The sequence below is a fragment of the Pinus tabuliformis genome, chromosome 9 (assembly GCF_031772625.1).
Source record: "Pinus tabuliformis cultivar Carrire ecotype Pingquan chromosome 9, CPIR1, whole genome shotgun sequence".
NCBI classification, from domain to species: Eukaryota; Viridiplantae; Streptophyta; class Pinopsida; order Pinales; family Pinaceae; genus Pinus; species Pinus tabuliformis.
Window position 1 is genome coordinate 1,214,550,878 of NC_142307.1, and position 17,864 is coordinate 1,214,568,741.

Genomic DNA, 17,864 nt, shown 5'->3' on the forward strand with positions numbered 1-17,864 from the left:
ATCCAAGCAAGGACGACAGATTTTCTATAGAAGCACAAAGTTCTAGCAATCAAATTTCAAAAGATTGAATACTTCAAAAGATATTTTCTCATGAGCTAGGACACCCATCTAAAACTCCTCCAAAAGTGGATCTCATGGATAAGTGCACAAGCAACGATCCATTAGTCGTTATGACAACTCCTCAAACATAGGACAAGCTTGACATGTGTGCTAATATGTGTGGGGCACTCTTCAAATCATGCTAACCAATCCCATATAAATGGATCTACATAGACATATGTGCAAAGTGGACAATGATTGTTAAAAAAAACCCTTAAAACAAGGGTGCTCTAGATGAATGTGCATGAAACCTCATTCTATGCATTATTACCAAATCCAGCTCCTCATCAAGTGTGCTATAAACATGGATCCGTGTGCAAATCCACTAAAACTCCTCAAAACCCGCAAAGCATGCCCAAAATAACAATGGAAGCTACAATGCTCTAGATAAATGTGCCATGGCACGTGGGTTTAATCAAATATAGCCACCAAAATGGGGCGTTCTCTATAGAAGTTTCCACATGTGGAACGCTTCTTAGGAAAGCATCTCATCCATTCAAGTAAACCATCACAAATTTCCTTAAACCAAGGCAATAAGCCCAACAAACCAAGTCAAACTTTTCAAAGAGATAAAACATCCCATATGTGTGGCATATGGGAGGTCTCCAAGGTGGAGGACTCCATAGTATGCTCCAACAAACTATGAAGGCGACTCCTCCAAGGCATAACATCCTCCATTTGGCATGTTAAAGGCCTCCTCAAGGATCCAATGACATGTCACGACTCATAAATGCCCTACGTAGGCTAACAATGCACTAGGCAAAATCACAATTCCCAATGCAATTGATGCAAATCCAAATGCAATATCAAAATGACTTAGGCAAGTGTTAGAATTCCTAATGTAGTATCACAGCTTTCAATGTAATATCACAATGACCTAGGAAAACAACTCCTCAAGGTGATGATAATTTCCTCCAAATATGTGTCAATGGGGGAAAATATCATGTCACATCTTCTAATAGCTCAACAACCCTTTTGATTTTTAGCCCTCCCTAAGTTGACCTGTTACCCACCACCAGTGGGTGACCCCTACAGGAGAAATTTTCTCCTACATTTGTCTTCAGCTGGCAGCCAGCAGGCCCTTGCAACCACTTAATAGCTCGACGTGCCACTATTATCTGCCATTTGAGCTAGCCACTGTGCGCCCTCGCTCATCTGGCATGATTGTATGTTGGAAGGTGGGCCTTCCAACCCTTAAAGTATGATTTTTCATTATGTGATTAGGTGTTTATGCTTGTTTTTCTTGGGTACATTTGGGCATGGATTAGTGTGGGGATTCCACAGAAAGCACGGGCTTTGACTATATTTGTGTTCCCTTACCTCAATTTGGGGGGTTAATCTTGTATCCTAGTCCCGTGGGATCACCTCTATGGGCTACTACTTAGGAGTGACACTACATGGGAAACCCTAACTTTGGTTGTGTAGTTCCGCTTCCTGATACCATATATCTCACTTGCCTCCCCTCATTACAATCCCTTTTCACATTTTCCCCATCTGGGTCCACAACGTGTTAACCTCCCCCTCCCCTTGTCCACACTTGGGTCGGACCTAGAACGATGCCCTAGAGGTTGATGCAACTAAAAAAGAAAGATAAAAGCATAATTTAGCCACTTACAACAAAAATGTACCACAAAATGCAAAAGATGGTCGAGACATAAAAATTTATCGTGTGGGAAAAAGCCAAACATGAGCTCTAGCCCTTATCAATATGGCCATCATCATGGTTCTAAGGCTCCTATGAGTGCCCCTTGCATCACTAAGGAACCCATGATTGTCCCAACCCTTGGTGGGCGATGAACTACCCAACCTTAAGGGGGTAATCATTGCTACATCATACACATCATGCTCTCATCCCTTGGAGTCCCGAGCAGTAAAAGAAGAAAAATCAATAAAAGACAAAAGGCATATGAAAAATGGTGGAAAACAAAGGTTGAGATAAATCATGTACCACAATTACTCCCTCCTACAGTCATACACCTAAGTTATGGGCCTCCTCATCATAGCTACCCTTGTACCATGGTATGTGGTTTGGAGTCTTCCCTCTTACCCCCACTTTGTTCCATCATTATTTCACATGACACCTGCCATTTGATGGATGTACCATGGACATGTCACTCCCTTAGAGGTTTAAAGCACCTAATAGGGTCTTTCATTAACCTCTCTTGTCGAGAAAGGTAACCCCTGTACATTTTCAAAGCCCATTTGGAAGGGCATGCCACTATGAAGTGTCCACTTCTGCCCTTGATTAGCAAGCTTATTTCCTCAACTGCATTAATGATTAATTGTACTAGAAGGTGAGGAGACACATTGGATCTTATATAGGATTGCAGGTGGGTCTTCATCTTGGACTTGGTCTCCCTATACGAGATCCAAGCCCTCCAGAGCGTCATAATGGCCTTGTAAGGTGAGCGTTGAGAGCCATGGGCCTCCACCATTGCAGAGCATTGATTGCCACACCATGGGCTTCTACAACACCATACACATTGCTTCTTCGTGCCCCAGCCATACAGAGATAATGATGCACTCGGACCACGTTGCCCAGCTGGCGCCACATTTGCACCCGACACTTGGCAGTGGATCTAGGGCCCAGATGAGGTTTTGTCTCTTTTGAGGAGACATGGGAGTGCAAGTGTCATTTTCTAGCCCTCACTAATGGAGTATCAACTTGTTATTGATCCACTTGGAGACCCATGAGACCATTTTTTATGCCCCATAACCACTTGGGAGCACCACATGATGTTTTCTTTGAATCAAGGCACCACCCTCTTGATCATCATTTATGGAGCCCTCCTCTTCATCATGGCACTTTGAGGACTCATTCAGGCCTTCCAATGGCCCTATTTCCCATTATTTTATCATTTCGGCTAGCTTTGGATGGCTTATCTTTCACTTCATGAGCTATTTGGTGGTATTGTCACCAAAGACATGTTATTTTGTACATTAAAATATTATTAGGGGATATATTAGGCTAAATCAAACTTGAGGTGCCTCATATAAATAAAAGAGGCCTCATTTTATATTTGCATCATCACTTGGATTTTGATCTCTCTTCTTGAGAAACTTGGACCTGTAACTTTGGATGAAATTTGGATGTTTGGATGCATTTTGACATTTGGAAATCTTCGCTATCTTTTCTTGGAGCTTCTTTTTGCAATGTTGATGGATGGATATATTCTCATTGTCTTGTAAGTACCTTTTGATGCTATATTTTACATTGATTAATGTCTAATGTATGGAATGTCATTTCATGATCTTTAATGTGCCCTAGTTAATGTGAAGTTGTGAGAACATTAAAATTATTGGAATTATTGCATGCCTTACTCATAGATAATGATGAATGAATGTTCCTAGCGGTTAATATTGCATCTTGCATCCTTGAAACTTCATCAAATATTGTCAACTAAGTATAAAATCCTATAGTAGTTGTGAAATTGCCTCCTCTAGGGTTAGCGAAGCTACATTAGGTCTCCTTGAAGAGTGAAATTATCAAATCAAAGTAATTCTTGACTCTGTTTCTCCCAACTGATAGGCGCTGGTCTAAAATTCATGGTGATCACCTTCCTATTGAACAATCAATCTTTCTTCACCTCTTTCTCTCTCTTTTCTTCATCCATTTAAGGATAGGGAGGCCCATCTAGGGCTTGGTGCAAAATCCTCTAGGAGAGTGTGTTTTGAATTATGTCGGGATAAAATTGTTCTTTAGTCTCTCCTCTAGACATCTTCACATTTTGAACAAATTCTAGCGATGGAATCTCATTTATTTGATGCCCTAGCTATCACACCAAGTGGGAACCCTTGAAGTTCCCCTTCAACCTAAGTATTTCTTGAAGGTTAGAACTTTAGTAGCATATCATTCAAAACCTTGTCTTGACCATCTTGACCTTGGATGGACTCTTATCTCATCAAGTGTCTCAACCCTAGGTCTCATATAGTATTTCTCTCAAGGGGTTTTCGTAGAAAGTCATCCTAGCTTCTCCCAAAGCTCACACTTTAATTGAACCTTTCCATTGAATGAGCCATCTTGCCTCACTTTGGATCCCATTATAGACACATTAACCACAAGGGAGGGATATTGGGACTCCTCCAGTCGGTGAAAATCAGAGAAGAAAAGGGGACATAACTTGTGGTGACAGTGGGCCTTAGTCCCAAGAGTTGTTGTGCCCTCTAGCTTTATCCTACTTGCTTGGTTGGCTAGTTTGTGCATCAATATGACCATCGTGCAGAAACCATTAACCTAAATATAGGCGAAAACCTTTAAAACAAGCTATATTTCCTAGAACCATAAGTTAGGTATTGGTGATGTGATGAGTGTGGTACTAGGGGAAATGTGCTTTCAACTGTTAACCTCCATAGTCATATAGAATAAGTGAATAGGTTTTCCCCCTGGCTTTCAAGAGCTCAAGGCTATTATTTCATGTTCCACATGTACGCCTTTAGAGGAAGCACTTGGCATTGAGTTACCATTCCTTGATGCCCTTTCTTTTATTATTCCCTTTTGTTTTTATCTTTTCTTTTCTTGGTTACCTTTCTTTTGATTTTCCTTTTTGAGCATGGCACTTGGGGAAATTGGACTTTATTGCAAGGTGGCATGGCCCGAGATTTATAATTTGACTTTTTCTTCAACTACTTCAACCTAAAGCATTTTTTCATCTCTTTTCGGCTTTAATTATGTTTTTCATACATGGGACTTTCCTTTCTTTATCTTGGACCTTGTTACGATGACATATGTTAAGTCAATCAAGAAATGGGCACATGAAAATGCATGAAAATTGTGATCAAATGATAAGGAGTGAGAAATGGCTAGGGAAAATGACATGGAACACCATACCTAGCTTGCCAATAGTACAACTCAACTTATAGCACAACACACTTATCTAGAGGTAAATTATGAACACACCATAGCACAACCTAGAAAGAGACAACAATTTAGAAGAGTCAGCATAAAATACACCAATAACCACCATGCCCCATGACATGCATTCAAAAGGAAACACCATCATGTGTGAGAGGAAGAGCATAATAAGTAGCACTACTTGGTACAATCTCCATCAAAAACATATCATCATGAGGATCAGTTGGAGCAATGCAAGGAACATCTCTAGCATATATCAATGGATCGCCATAGATCTCATCATGGAACTGTTGATTGTAATGAAAATTACAAGTGAAACTATCCTCTAGCTGTACCTCCGTGTTTGGGGATAACGAGCCCCACAATGAACCAAAGCTCAACATCATGAGGAAACTATAGTCTAGGCTCTTGATCTAGCTATTTCTTTATCATTGTTTGGGAAGATCCCTTTAAACCAAAAAATCAATGTGCACTTTGTTGAAAATGTAACTAGTTTCGGTCTTCATAATTGTTGTACTCATTTCAATATGTATCCTATGTAACAAACAAGAAAATAAAAGAAAAGTTATGCTTCGCCCCTGTGAGCATCACCCGATGCAATGAGTGCTAAGTGAACTATTCAAAATATCATGAGAAATTAATCAGTTACCACTGCCTCTCAAGGAAATGGTCATACGTGAATGACTTACTTAACGCAGTTGAATCCCAAAAATGATATCTAATATAATGCATTGCGTAAAGCCCCTAATACTTAAATTCAAAAAGAGTGAAGGGATCTCTTCTTGAATGGTTCATGAGGCACAATACTTGCTAAGGTTTTGCAAATGGGGTAGCAAGCTAAGTGGGCTTGATTGTGGGGAAAACTCCACAGTTAAGCGCACTTGAGCTAGAGGTGATTTGGGATGGGTGACCTCCAGGGAAGTCCTGGTTACCGGGTTCAAGCCCCGGAAGTGATGATTGACACTATGTGATTCATTTCACTAGTTTCAATCCCACTTCTTCACCCCTATGAGAATCACCTGATGCAATGAGTGCTAAGTGAACTATTCAAAAGATCTTGAGAAATTAGTCAGTTACGACTACCTCTCATGGAAATGGTCATACGTGAATGACTTACTTAACACAGTTGAATCCCAAAAATGATATCTAATATAATGCACTGCGTAAACCCCCTAATACTTAGAAAAGTTATTATTATTAAAGCATGGGTTTCATGCTCATTATTGATGGTCTTCTAGGTAAAAGCATGTTCTTCATGCTTCTAGGGTTTGTTAGGTCTTAGGATTTATTGTCTTGAGTCAAAGGAGTCAACATCATGTTTATAAGACCCTTCCGAGCAAAAATATATTTGTAAAAAGAATTATTTTTTAGTATAGAAAGTCCTGGAAGCTCCAAAGTACAAGTCAGCCTTAGAAACATCAAGTTAGCCTAAAGGAGGGAATTCGACCCCTTGAAAAGGCTATATAAAGGAACAGTTCGACCTCATTTGAGACACTCACTCCACAAGTTTGATATCACAAGAAGAAGTTTGATCTATAGTTGGGAAGAGAAGGAAGGAGAGCGAAAGCCAAGGAAGAGAAGAAAGGATGAAATTTTCTTGTTTTTGGGCTCTATCTCTCTCGCACGTGCAAAGTTCATGGGTTTTTATTGAACAATGAGATTAACTCAGACAAATATATAAATCACACATAAAAACCAGACACAATTTATTGGCAGAAAAAGGCTGAAGCCTCCTACTTCTCTCTCACTTTCATTCATTCTCTCTCACTTTCATTCACTTTCATACATCAAAATAATTGAATATAGTGTTACAAATAAATAGATGAGAGACAGTGTTCTCAAGATAGTGCGTGCTATCTTAGACACTTTTGGTTGAGATAATTTCTCCTTTGGTTGAGATAATTTCTCACCAGACACACACCAATATAGGAGTTACCTAAACTAACTCCTATCTTAGAGGAACAACCCAAGAGTTAGACACAAATTCCTAACTTGGAATATTTAATTAATTTATTTATTTTGGATTTATTATTGTTTTATGAGAGAGGCTAACAGTTTTTGTTGCTGCAAAAGGACGCTGAAATTGAAGGATCGAGTTGCAGTAAGACGAAGTGCAACATCTTGTAGTTGCAGGGAAGGATACTCTATCTAGACCTTGTTGACCTTAGGAGTTGTTTTGCTCCAGGAAGGTCTTGAGAGGAGGTTGATCTAGGGTTTCCTTGGAAGCTACAAGACTGAAATTGTAGGTCGAAGTTGTAGGTTGAGTAGTAGTATCGAAGTTGGCAGGTCGAAGTTGCAGTGTGTAGCAGTTTGGTGCATAATCAAGCAAGGACTTGAGGAAGGGTTGACTTGGTAACTAGGAGAAGGATTGATCTAGGGTTTCGGTCTTTGTATCTCATTTGAAATAGATTCTAAGAAGAGAAGAGTTTCCAAGTTTTCCCCTTGGAGCGGTTTTTCCCTCGCTAAGAGCCCAATATCTATGTCCTCTAGTGTCGCAGTTTATGTTCTTGATATGTGTTTTATGAAAAATCCAACTTAAAGTGTTCTGAACATAAATTATGTAAAAATAAATAAAAATAGATAATAAATAATAATCATAAAAATATAAATATAATAATAAATAATAAGTAAATTAACTAATGGTTAGTTAATAATGAAAAGGCATGTCTTAGAGACATGTCTGTTTGTGAAAGGGTACTTACCTCGCTATATATATAGGACCCTCATTCTCATTTGTATTCATCTTACATCAATTCTTTATACAATATACAATTTACAATTACTATCCTACGATGGATGTTTCTATCTTCGAAGTATTTTAAATATTTTCGTTTCGTGTACGACTTTTGGTCATTACATTGGTATCAGAGCCACGTCTGATCCGGCCTTTGGCCATCTACCTATCATCCACCTTGTTGTCATCGTGAATTAGGCATTCGTCAGTCTTGGAGATTCTCCATTCCACCGGATTTGCCGTCAGGATTCTGACCATTAAAATATATATATATATATATATAGAGAGAGAGAGAGAGAGATAAGGAGATTATTAAAATATATATATATATATATATATATATATATTAAAAAGGAAAAAAATTAATATTAAAAGAAAAAAAAACTCAACAAAATTTATAAAAAAAAAGAAATATACATATAAAAAAATAGATTAAAAATAAAAAATTGAAAAAGAAAAGGGGGATAGACTAAACTTACCATATACACCATCGTCCATCGTTGACCCTACACCACGGAATTGTCTTGTTGCAACGGGCACTCGTAGATTTGCAGTCTGCCGCCGAACGAGCCACCGCCTACACAGGTTGCCGCCCTCGGTATTTCTAAGGTCGTCGTCCAACACTATCAGGGGTCATCGTTGCTCGTTGTCCACATCCGCTCCATAAACCATCACCTTATCCACCGACATTCCAAGCCTTCCTTGACCACTGCCACCGGCATCACCACCAACTATTGTGCTTTTCTTCTGTTTCCCTGTGACTTTCTACACTCGACTAGTCCACACCATTTGCTGCCCACACCGTCCGCACTCTGTATCACACGCACACCGTCTTCTAGAATCAACCACGGCTCAACGTTCTCTTTATCATCACGCACGTTTACCCCGACCGGCTGTCACTTCCCTCAAACGGTGTCGCGTTCACCCTTACCTTTTCTGCCATCCTTCAATCGCTACACATTCCGAACGAAGTCTTGTCTCCATGATGTCCCTGTCCATTGCAATTCCAATTCATTAATTGACGCCTGACCTGTCAAACGCCTGACCCACCAATCACGTCCCCCGCCCTTTGTTCGAGCCGATTCGTAACAATATAGTTACATAGTAATAACCATTCGAATAATAGTTATTCCTAAACTTGTTTGTAATTATACATAGTACTACAAACCATTTGAATAATTATATATAACATATAGTTATAATATAATTAATTATTTACCCCGATCGGGATGCGGGCCGACAGTAGGGACAGGCTAGTTGTAGTAATGATCAGTACCCTAGCAATTAGTACCACTGCCCCCCATATGCTCAAGGCAGGGGGTGCAGTGACCCTTGGCATGAATGCATGTTGGGGAGGTGGGAAAGGTGGCAGGGTAGGAGGTAAGGGAAGGCATATAGGCGGGTGAGTGAAGCAGATGTTCATTGTTGGAGGGTCAGCTTGTGGAGAAAGGTGGTATCGCAGTGGTGTGGGAGGACGTCGAAACCAGAGACGCCAAGCTCGACGATGAACGTCTGTTGATCCCGGGTATGTAATTCGACTCTGCTCCACCACTGTAATTATGTTATGGTTGGGGTTTTGCTGGGGGAGAGGAGGGTAAATAGAAAGAGGGCCTAGGGGATAGAAAACTGTTGGTGGCAATGGGGAAGGAAATTGCCTGGTTTTGTATCCATACCCTTTGCCAGATGGGTAATGCCTATGACCGTCGGGGGGACAATTGCATGTTGCTGGGTTTGGATGCACCGCGCTCCTTAAACAATGCTTGGGGGGAGGTTGACTGTGGCAAGAGAGTGTATGAGGGGCAGGAGATGGTAGAAGGGGGCAAGGGGAAGCAGCTAGTAGGAGGCTTGGGGCGCAGCCATTCCCGCTGCATGCAAAGCAAGTGCTGGGTTAACCAGAATTCCTATCAGACCGATGGCAAGGCCAAAGAATCCGAGTGGAAACCCAATTGGGTGGAACTGAGGGGCAATGCCATTAATCCTTGTGCAAAGGGGGGAAGGAACCTAAACTACTCCGAGCAAACTGTAAGAACAAAGAGGGGTCTGCGAGAATGGCTTAGGCAAGGGTCGGCTGACCTACATGCAAAGGCTAGTACTAGGGATTGGAAAAATGGTGCGACAGGGGGTTTGGTCCATGGACCTCCCCATTGCAAGCTGCCTCAGGACCACCCCAGCTCAGAGACCGTGAGAGCCGTAGAGAGGAGAAGCAGGGGATGCGCATCACAGAATAGAGCCACCAGGGGGTGGCGCATCACTGCAATGATGTGTTTCAATTTAACTAACTATTGTTGTTACCAGTGCTCTGGCAAGCAGGTCATGGCTCGTGCTACGAGGGGACGTGGTCATGGCAGGAGAGGCCCGACACCTAGAAAAGACAAGGAGTCGAGCACGTCGGAACTGCGCAAGGGCAGGAAGTCGGTAGAACACCTTATCACTGAAGCGACGAAGGCTTACCGTGAGGGGACGAATGCAAGAATCCGGAAATTGTTAGAAGAGTGGGAGGAGGAAGTAAAACAAGGTAGCAAGATAGAGGAAGAAATGGACAATTGGAGGACCTTAGTCCCGGATCCAGGCAACACCCAAGGATGAATCACGCAGTTTAAGCAAACTCTGTACCTTTACTAGTTAATGAAGAGTTTATTAGGCAAGGCAATGGAACAAATTTCCATGGGAATGGCAGTGACACTCCAGGGAATGTCGAGCTATAAGCAGGATTTGCAAAAAATCCTCTTCCAGTTGCATAAACAAGATATCAAGTTGGATAGAATTGACCGCCATATCCCTTGCATACTGGAGCTGAATGACATGCTAGGGGCATCTGCCAAGGATCCGACACCTGTTGAATCTGCCTCAGAGGAACAAAAGGAATAGACTCTTACCCATGCATATTTTTGTTTTATGCGGATAGCTTTTAATTTCTGTGTTGCAAATATCAGTTTAGATAGTTATGTAGTGTATGGACACGAAACAGAGACATATCTAGCTTGGCTAGAGAGATTAAGACTTTATTGTTTTTGGATGGCTTACAATGCAGATAAGTGGCTAACAGACTTGGTTTCCCTTTGGGGCAAGTTGAGGCCACCTGGTCAATCTATGTGGTGTAAACTTGCTTATGTTTAATAGAAAATGGAATGGTCCTGCCAAGCTTAACAAAAAAAATATAATTAATTATTTAATTAATTTAAATTTATATTAAAAACAAAAAAAAAAAGCAAAAGAAAGTCAAGTAGTTATAAAAAAAAAAAAATTGAAAATTATAACAATATATTTAAAAAAAAAAATATTAGAGAAAAAAATCTTTGGAAAAAATATATATATATATAATAATAGAAACTCATGCTAATTGCCCATGTTATTTTAAAAGTAAAAGAAAAACAAAAGGAATACAAATTCTCTTTATATGAATGGTAAGTTTTACATTTTACGAGAACATTAACCGAGGTTTTAGGAAACCATGGTAATTGCCCATGGTATTTTAAAAGTAAATGAAAAACAAAAGGAATACAAAATCTCTTTATGTGAATGGTAAGTTTTACTTCTTACGTAGAGAACATTACCTGAGGTTTTAAAAACCCATGGTAATTGCCCATGGTATTTTCAAAGTAAAAGAAATACAAAATCTATTTATGTGAATGGTAAGTTTTACTTTTTACGTGGAGAACATTAACTAAGTCAGAAGTACATAAGTGAACATATATTTTATATTATACCCCAAAGAGGTGAATAACCACATTTAACTAGGGTTGTAACTTTTCAAAAAGAAAAAAGAAAAAAAAATATTATAAATAAAAGATATAAAAAAAGAAGTATTATATTATAAAGGGGTATTTAAAGAAAAGTTCAAGTCATAAAATTAATGAAAATATATATAAGTACAAAGCGGGTATTATTATAAAAGGTTACACAAGGAGAAAACATCAGTTAAGAGTTTACGTTAAAGTGAAAGTGAAGCTGAATTAAAGTTTAAAGAGTTATATGAAATTTAAAAAATAAATACAAAGGACAATAAGATATTTAAAAGAAGCCAATTGAAACAATATTTAAATATTATTTTTAAAGTACAAAAGGAAAAAAGAGTGTAAGTAGAATTATATAAAAGGAATACAAAGGAGTTTTGAAATATTAAGGATAATAAGAAATTGGATTAAAAGAGTTTTGAAGAATTAAAAATAATAATGATAATAATAATAATCAAAAAATCAAAATAAAAAATAAATAAATAAAAAATAAAAATAAATAAATATATATATATATACTAAAAAGGCACTTTTAAAGAAGGCCTGAAGTACAAAGTCCAAAGGAACTTTATATATAATACCTTAAGTCATCTCGACAAAACAAATGGGATCAATCATTGAAAAAAAATGATGGAGCCCAATTCTAAAATGACGAAGCAAGAAAGCTTTTCCTATAATGGTCTTTCAGTTACAGATCACGGAATAATTACATTAAAAGGAAGCATCCAAGGAAGAGAAGTTAATGTCGTCATCAGCCCAAGCAATGATGAAAATTATATCAACATCAACTTGGCAAATCAACTATTAATTCCAGAGCTAAGCATTGGTGTAAAGAAAAATATTTTTGACCAAAACGAGTATAAAATTAGTGATCTTCAAGTGACAATAGGTCATTATGACTACATATCTCAATTTCATGTGTAAGGACGGTCAACCCTAGTTTAGGGATTTGGGTACATTCATGTTCAACATAAAGAAACAAGTTTTGACGTTTCCTTATGAAGGGAAGATGGTCATGTTTCGAGACATAACAAGTAAATCAAAATCAATAAAATCTTCATTAGAAGACCTTAAGGACATCTTAGATTTGATGTTTCAAGATAACCAAAAAACTATATCAAAGAAGCAAAAAGAGCTTGAAGAAGTCATCTGCAGCAAAGACAAAGAAATTTCGCACATCAGAGATCACCAAGAAAAGCTACTCGAACAAGTCAAGAAAGTTAAAGCATCAAAGAAGGAATGCAAGGAGCGTTTATTAGAACAAGAAGAAGAAAATTTATGTTTAAAGAGCCTTAACCAAACATTAGTAGAACACATCATGTTTAAAAGACGAGAAGCGTGAAGGCCAAAATAAAGTTGACTCAGAGAATTAAGAATGTTTATGTCTCAAAAATCATAATCAAAATCTTCTCAAACAGATTAAAAAACTTAAGGACGAAAAGAAGTTATTGACGAATAGGTTCAAAGAACTTGTCGCAAAGGAAGCATCAAAATCTCCAGATGTAGCAGTCCAAACTGAAGAAACAGAGATCTAGACCACTAATCTTGCAATCAGGCAAATCCAAACCCTATTGAAGTAAAAATGTACTCGGAGGTTGTTGTTCAAACAGAGGACACCCCAAATAAAGATATTGTAGATAAGTCAACAACAATGGCTAATGGGAATCAAGAAACTGTCATAAAAACGTTAAAGAAAGTTCAAACAAGAAAAACTCCTTATCTACATCCGAATCACAAGAGTAGACACCTTAATCAATCTACAAATCTGTATCAATCAAGACATAAACAACAGAATTATGTTACAAAGAATACTGAAGTGAGCTCAATTCAATCTACTGATAACAATTTGTTACAAAGTTCCAGTGATCAGAAGATTCCACAGAAGGTTAATCTAGGATAGTCTGATCCATTCTCAATAAGACAATTTTATATCAGTCCAAGGATCATATCAACTTGTATCGACAAAGATTATTGTTCCGAGATGAGAAGGCATTCGTAGCAGAAAAAAGATATCAAGCAAAAGACATTCGTAGCAGAAAAGAGTTCAAGCCCTTTCATCAACAAGATTTGAGGACAAAGCTTTTTGAAGGAGAAGGCAATGTTATGAACATAAATTATGTAAGAATAAATAAATAAAGATAATAAATTATAATCATAATAATATAAATCAATGTTGCATTAATCGTTATCGAGATAATATTGGCGCGAGGAAAAAATCGGAATTATCGGGAAATTATCGGAAATTATCGGGAAATAATCATTTGGTACAAAAAAATTCAATTTTTTTCAATTTTTTTAATATCTAAACCATCTACAACATAAAATAAATACCTTGAGACATAAATATGATAAAAGAACTAATATATAAGATGTTTAATATCATTTCTAGTGCTAAAATCACGCATAACATTGAAACATGTCCTGAATAGTAAGTCCTAACTCCTGAGTCCCAACTCAGCCTCAAAGTATCAACAAAAAATATGACAATGTATCTCATCGTGTCATAATGTCATATACAATAAAATGAAGAAAATAACTAAAGTCTAATCCTATTGATTTCCTCTGCCCCTTTTGCGGGAAAATGCCACAGCTTTCCCTTTCCCTTTAGATGTAGCTCCTGTTGCCCATGCTGGTGGAGATGGCAGTGGAGTCTGATGTGCTCTAGAAGCTGAAGAACTAGAAGTAGGAGCTATAGGAGGTAAACCACGTCCTCTACTGGTGGCAGTGGTAGCTCGGGCAGGTGGTGTCACCTCCTCTTGTTCCTCCTCCTCCTCCAACTCCTGCTCCTCCTCCTCCTGCTCCTCCTCCCCCTCCACTACATCCTGCACGAACCAATCATCAACAGACTCCATGAGAGGCCTCTCGGCCTCAACCCTCCATGCAGCAGTGGTGTCAATCCCATCCAATGAGATGGAATCCACATCAGGTGTCCTCTCAAGTTGCCTCACCCACAATCGAAGACTGTAGTAGACATAGACCATGTCATTAAGTCGCTGGGACTCCAACCTGTACAAAGATCATGAAATAATAATTAATAATTATAAAAAAAATATATTGTTTAATGAATTCAAAAATTTATTTGGAAATTTGCAATATTTTAAATGTTTAAGTGTTAACCTGTTGCGCTTCTTGTTATGTATTTTTTCAAATACACTCCAGTTGCGCTCACATCCTGAGGAGCTACATGTTTGGTTGAGGATGCGAATGGCAAGCTTTTGCAGAAGGGGTACCTTGCCACCATATATTTTCCACCATGCATCTACAACAAAATTACAAATAAAATTTTAAATAAACATAAGAAAAAAATGGAATTTGAAGAGACAATGAAATTTGAAACAAAGTTACAAACTAAAAAATACCTGGCATTTTAATCGTCCTATCAGTGACAGCCATCTCAAAGCCAAATGTGCCACCTGCCATCCTATATGTCTCAATTTGTTTAGAGATCTATATAAGTTGTTCTAGAGATCGCACCATCTCCTAGACACAGGATAAGAATTCATCCATGATATCAGCATCAAAATCAAACCCACATGCGTAAGAAAACGCAGGGTCCAGGAAAAGCCCAGCAGCATGAATGGGACGATGGAGTGTGTTGTTCCATCACTCATCAATCACTCCCCATAGGAGGAGTTGTCTCTGAAACCCATCATCTCCCCTACCATCATAGTAGGCCCGAATGACTTCTTTGGCCCTGTCCATGGCCTCATACAAATAGCCCATTGCGGGCTTCTCACCATCAACCAACCGAAGAACCTTTACCAAAGGTTCAGTAACGGCGCACACCTCCTGCACTCCCATCAAGAAGTCTTCCTGGTATGAAACTAGTCTGCATACAACCTCTCCTTCTGGTTTGCGGCTCATTGGCAAAGCACGCCACTCCTCTGAAAGAAACATTCTCTTCACATCCCACATAGATTTCAAGAGAGATTGAAGAGATATGAAACTGGTGGGAAACCGTGTAATGGCGGGGCGCACCAACTCTTTGTTGTTGGTGAATCTTCTCATCAAGCTAAGCACAGATGTATGATTATATATATAATTTTTGATGAGTCAACAATATCTTTGACAAAGGGAATTTTCCCTATGTCCTCTAACATCAAATCAATACAATGGGCAGCACAAGGTGTCCAAAATAAAGTAGGATGCCTGTCCATAAGCATCCTACCAGCAGTAACATAATTTGCAGCATTATCCGTTATGACTTGGACAACATGTTGTTCACCCACCTCCAAAATAAACACATCCAGCAAATCACATAAAATTCTTGCATCTTTGATTTGTGCAGATGCATCAACAGATTTGATAAACATAGTCCCCTTGGGACAACTAACCAAGAAGTTTATAAGGGTTCTCCCCTTTTGGTCAGTCCAACCATCTGACATAACAGTGCATCCTGTTTGTGCCCATGATGCCCTAAATTCCTCCAATCTTTGGGTGCAGTCACGCTTTTCATTTTGAAGAATTCGGCCTCTGAAATCATGATAAGAAGGGATTTTGTACCCTGGGCCAACACTGGCAATAGCATCAACAGTAGGTTGGAAAAATGGATTATTCCTTACAATGCTGAAAGGAATATCACTCCAGAGGAGAAATTTTGCCAGCAACTTGTCAGCTTGTTCTTTCTCAGTTCTTTTTAGCATTGAACCGATAGATGGCTGTGAACCAGGTGTGGTTCGAGGAACAAAAAATGATGTGGCAGCTACCGGATTGGTTGATGCTGCAGTAGAACCAGTGCCACTTGGCCCACTTCCTTCAGCTGACCTTTTTAGTTGCCTTTTGAGTTCTTCTTTGGCCTCTCTAGTCTGCTCTAATTCTTCCAATGCTCTCATGGCTCTTTGTATAAGTTCAGGATTTGTATTTGTATAAGACCCCACATCTTTTCCAGGGATTTTTGCAAGGTGAAACTTCAACTTGTACACCCCCCCGGACATAGGGTGGCCACACAACTTGCAACTCACGTTTAGTCTATCATTCAGAAAATCAAGTACACCATATTCCCAGAAAGGATCCAATTTCCTTGGCATGTTTGTTTTTGAACTTTGAAGTTGCAAACTTGAAGTCTTGACTCTTGAATGGTGTTTTGGTGCAGTTGTGAACCTATGGGAAAATAAGGATTACAATTTAGCATTTACAAAATTACAAGTTACAAATTTACAATTTAGTATTTTAATTTTTAATTTTTAACATTGTACATTGAAAATCCAAGTTACCCAACCTAAAACAACCATTCCAAAGTTCAAAGTTTCAAACACAAGTTACCCAACCATTCCAAACCCAAGTTACCCAACCAAATGACAAAAACAATGAAAAATACATAAACAATATTTAAAAACAATGAAAACAGAAAAGAAAAAAAATTGGTTCCCATAGTCATACCAAGTTACCCAACCAAAAACAATGAAGAAATACAAAAAAATCTTTAAAAACAATGAAAACAAAAGAAAAATGGTGCCCATACCAAGTTACCCAACCAAAAACAATGAAAAACATACAAAAACAATGTTTTTAAACAATGAAAACAAAAAAAAATTAATCCACATACCGTTTCTATGGAGAAATCGGTGGTCTCCTCTTGATTTTCTCCTCTAAGCACTTAGATTCAGCTAAAAACCCTCTCCAGCTTGGTCTCCAGCTCTTCTCTGCCCTCCGCGCGTGACTGTCCAAATGAATTCATAACAAAAAACCAAAAACACGTTATAAAACCTCGCTGCCGCGAAGCCCCACGATTTTTTCCGTTTTTATCGCGATAAAATCAAAATTATCGCGATAATTTCAATAAAAATCCAGCGATAATTTCGTATAGTTATCGCGATATTATCGGAACAGTGAAAAAATCGCGATTATTTCATTTTATCGCGATTTTCACAACACTGATATAAATATAATAATAAATAATAAGTAAATTAACTAATGGTTAGTTAGTTAATAATGAAAAGGCATGCCTTAGAGACATGTCTGTTTGTGAAAGAGTACTTACCTCGCTATATATACAGGACCCTCATTCTCATTTGCACTCATCTTACATCAATTCTTTATACAATATACAGTTTACAATTACTATCCTATGATGGATGTTTTTGTCTTCAAAGCATTTTAAATATTTCCGTTGCGTATATGACTTTTGGTCATTACATAAAGCACATAAGAAAGTTAATAAGTTCACAAGAAAATATTAAGGTTAAGGAAAATAAGAGTAATAGTTGCCACTATCGATTTTACAACATGGTATCAGAGCTAAGGTGAACAAAGAAGGCAATTTTGAAGGACACTAGAAGGAATTACTTGTCAAGTGGAAAGAAAAAGGAAACTCTCAAAGGACTGAAGAAGAAGACTTCAAGAAGGATTGAAGACTCATTGAAAAACCTAGGAGGGTTTCTACAAGGAGATCAAGTCTACATCAAGCTTGCATCTAAGAAAGGAAGACTTCAAGAAGATCGTTGAT

General features: G+C 38.3%; 2 protein-coding genes across 2 annotated transcripts in view; both read right to left on the reverse strand.

The window, feature by feature from the left end:
* The window catches only part of LOC149152908 (ATP-dependent Clp protease proteolytic subunit-related protein 2, chloroplastic-like), a 147,005-nt gene that overhangs the window by 20,872 nt on the left and 108,269 nt on the right, over positions 1 to 17,864 (reverse strand). The window lies entirely within an intron of this gene.
* LOC149152909 (uncharacterized) lies at positions 13,950 to 14,666 on the reverse strand. The gene is made up of 2 exons (XM_089439976.1): positions 14,537 to 14,666; positions 13,950 to 14,425 (listed from the first exon to the last, which is right to left on the reverse strand). The coding sequence occupies exon 2, from the start codon at positions 14,398 to 14,400 to the stop codon at positions 13,969 to 13,971; it is 432 nt and encodes a 143-aa protein (XP_089296102.1). The 5' UTR covers positions 14,401 to 14,425; positions 14,537 to 14,666; the 3' UTR covers positions 13,950 to 13,968.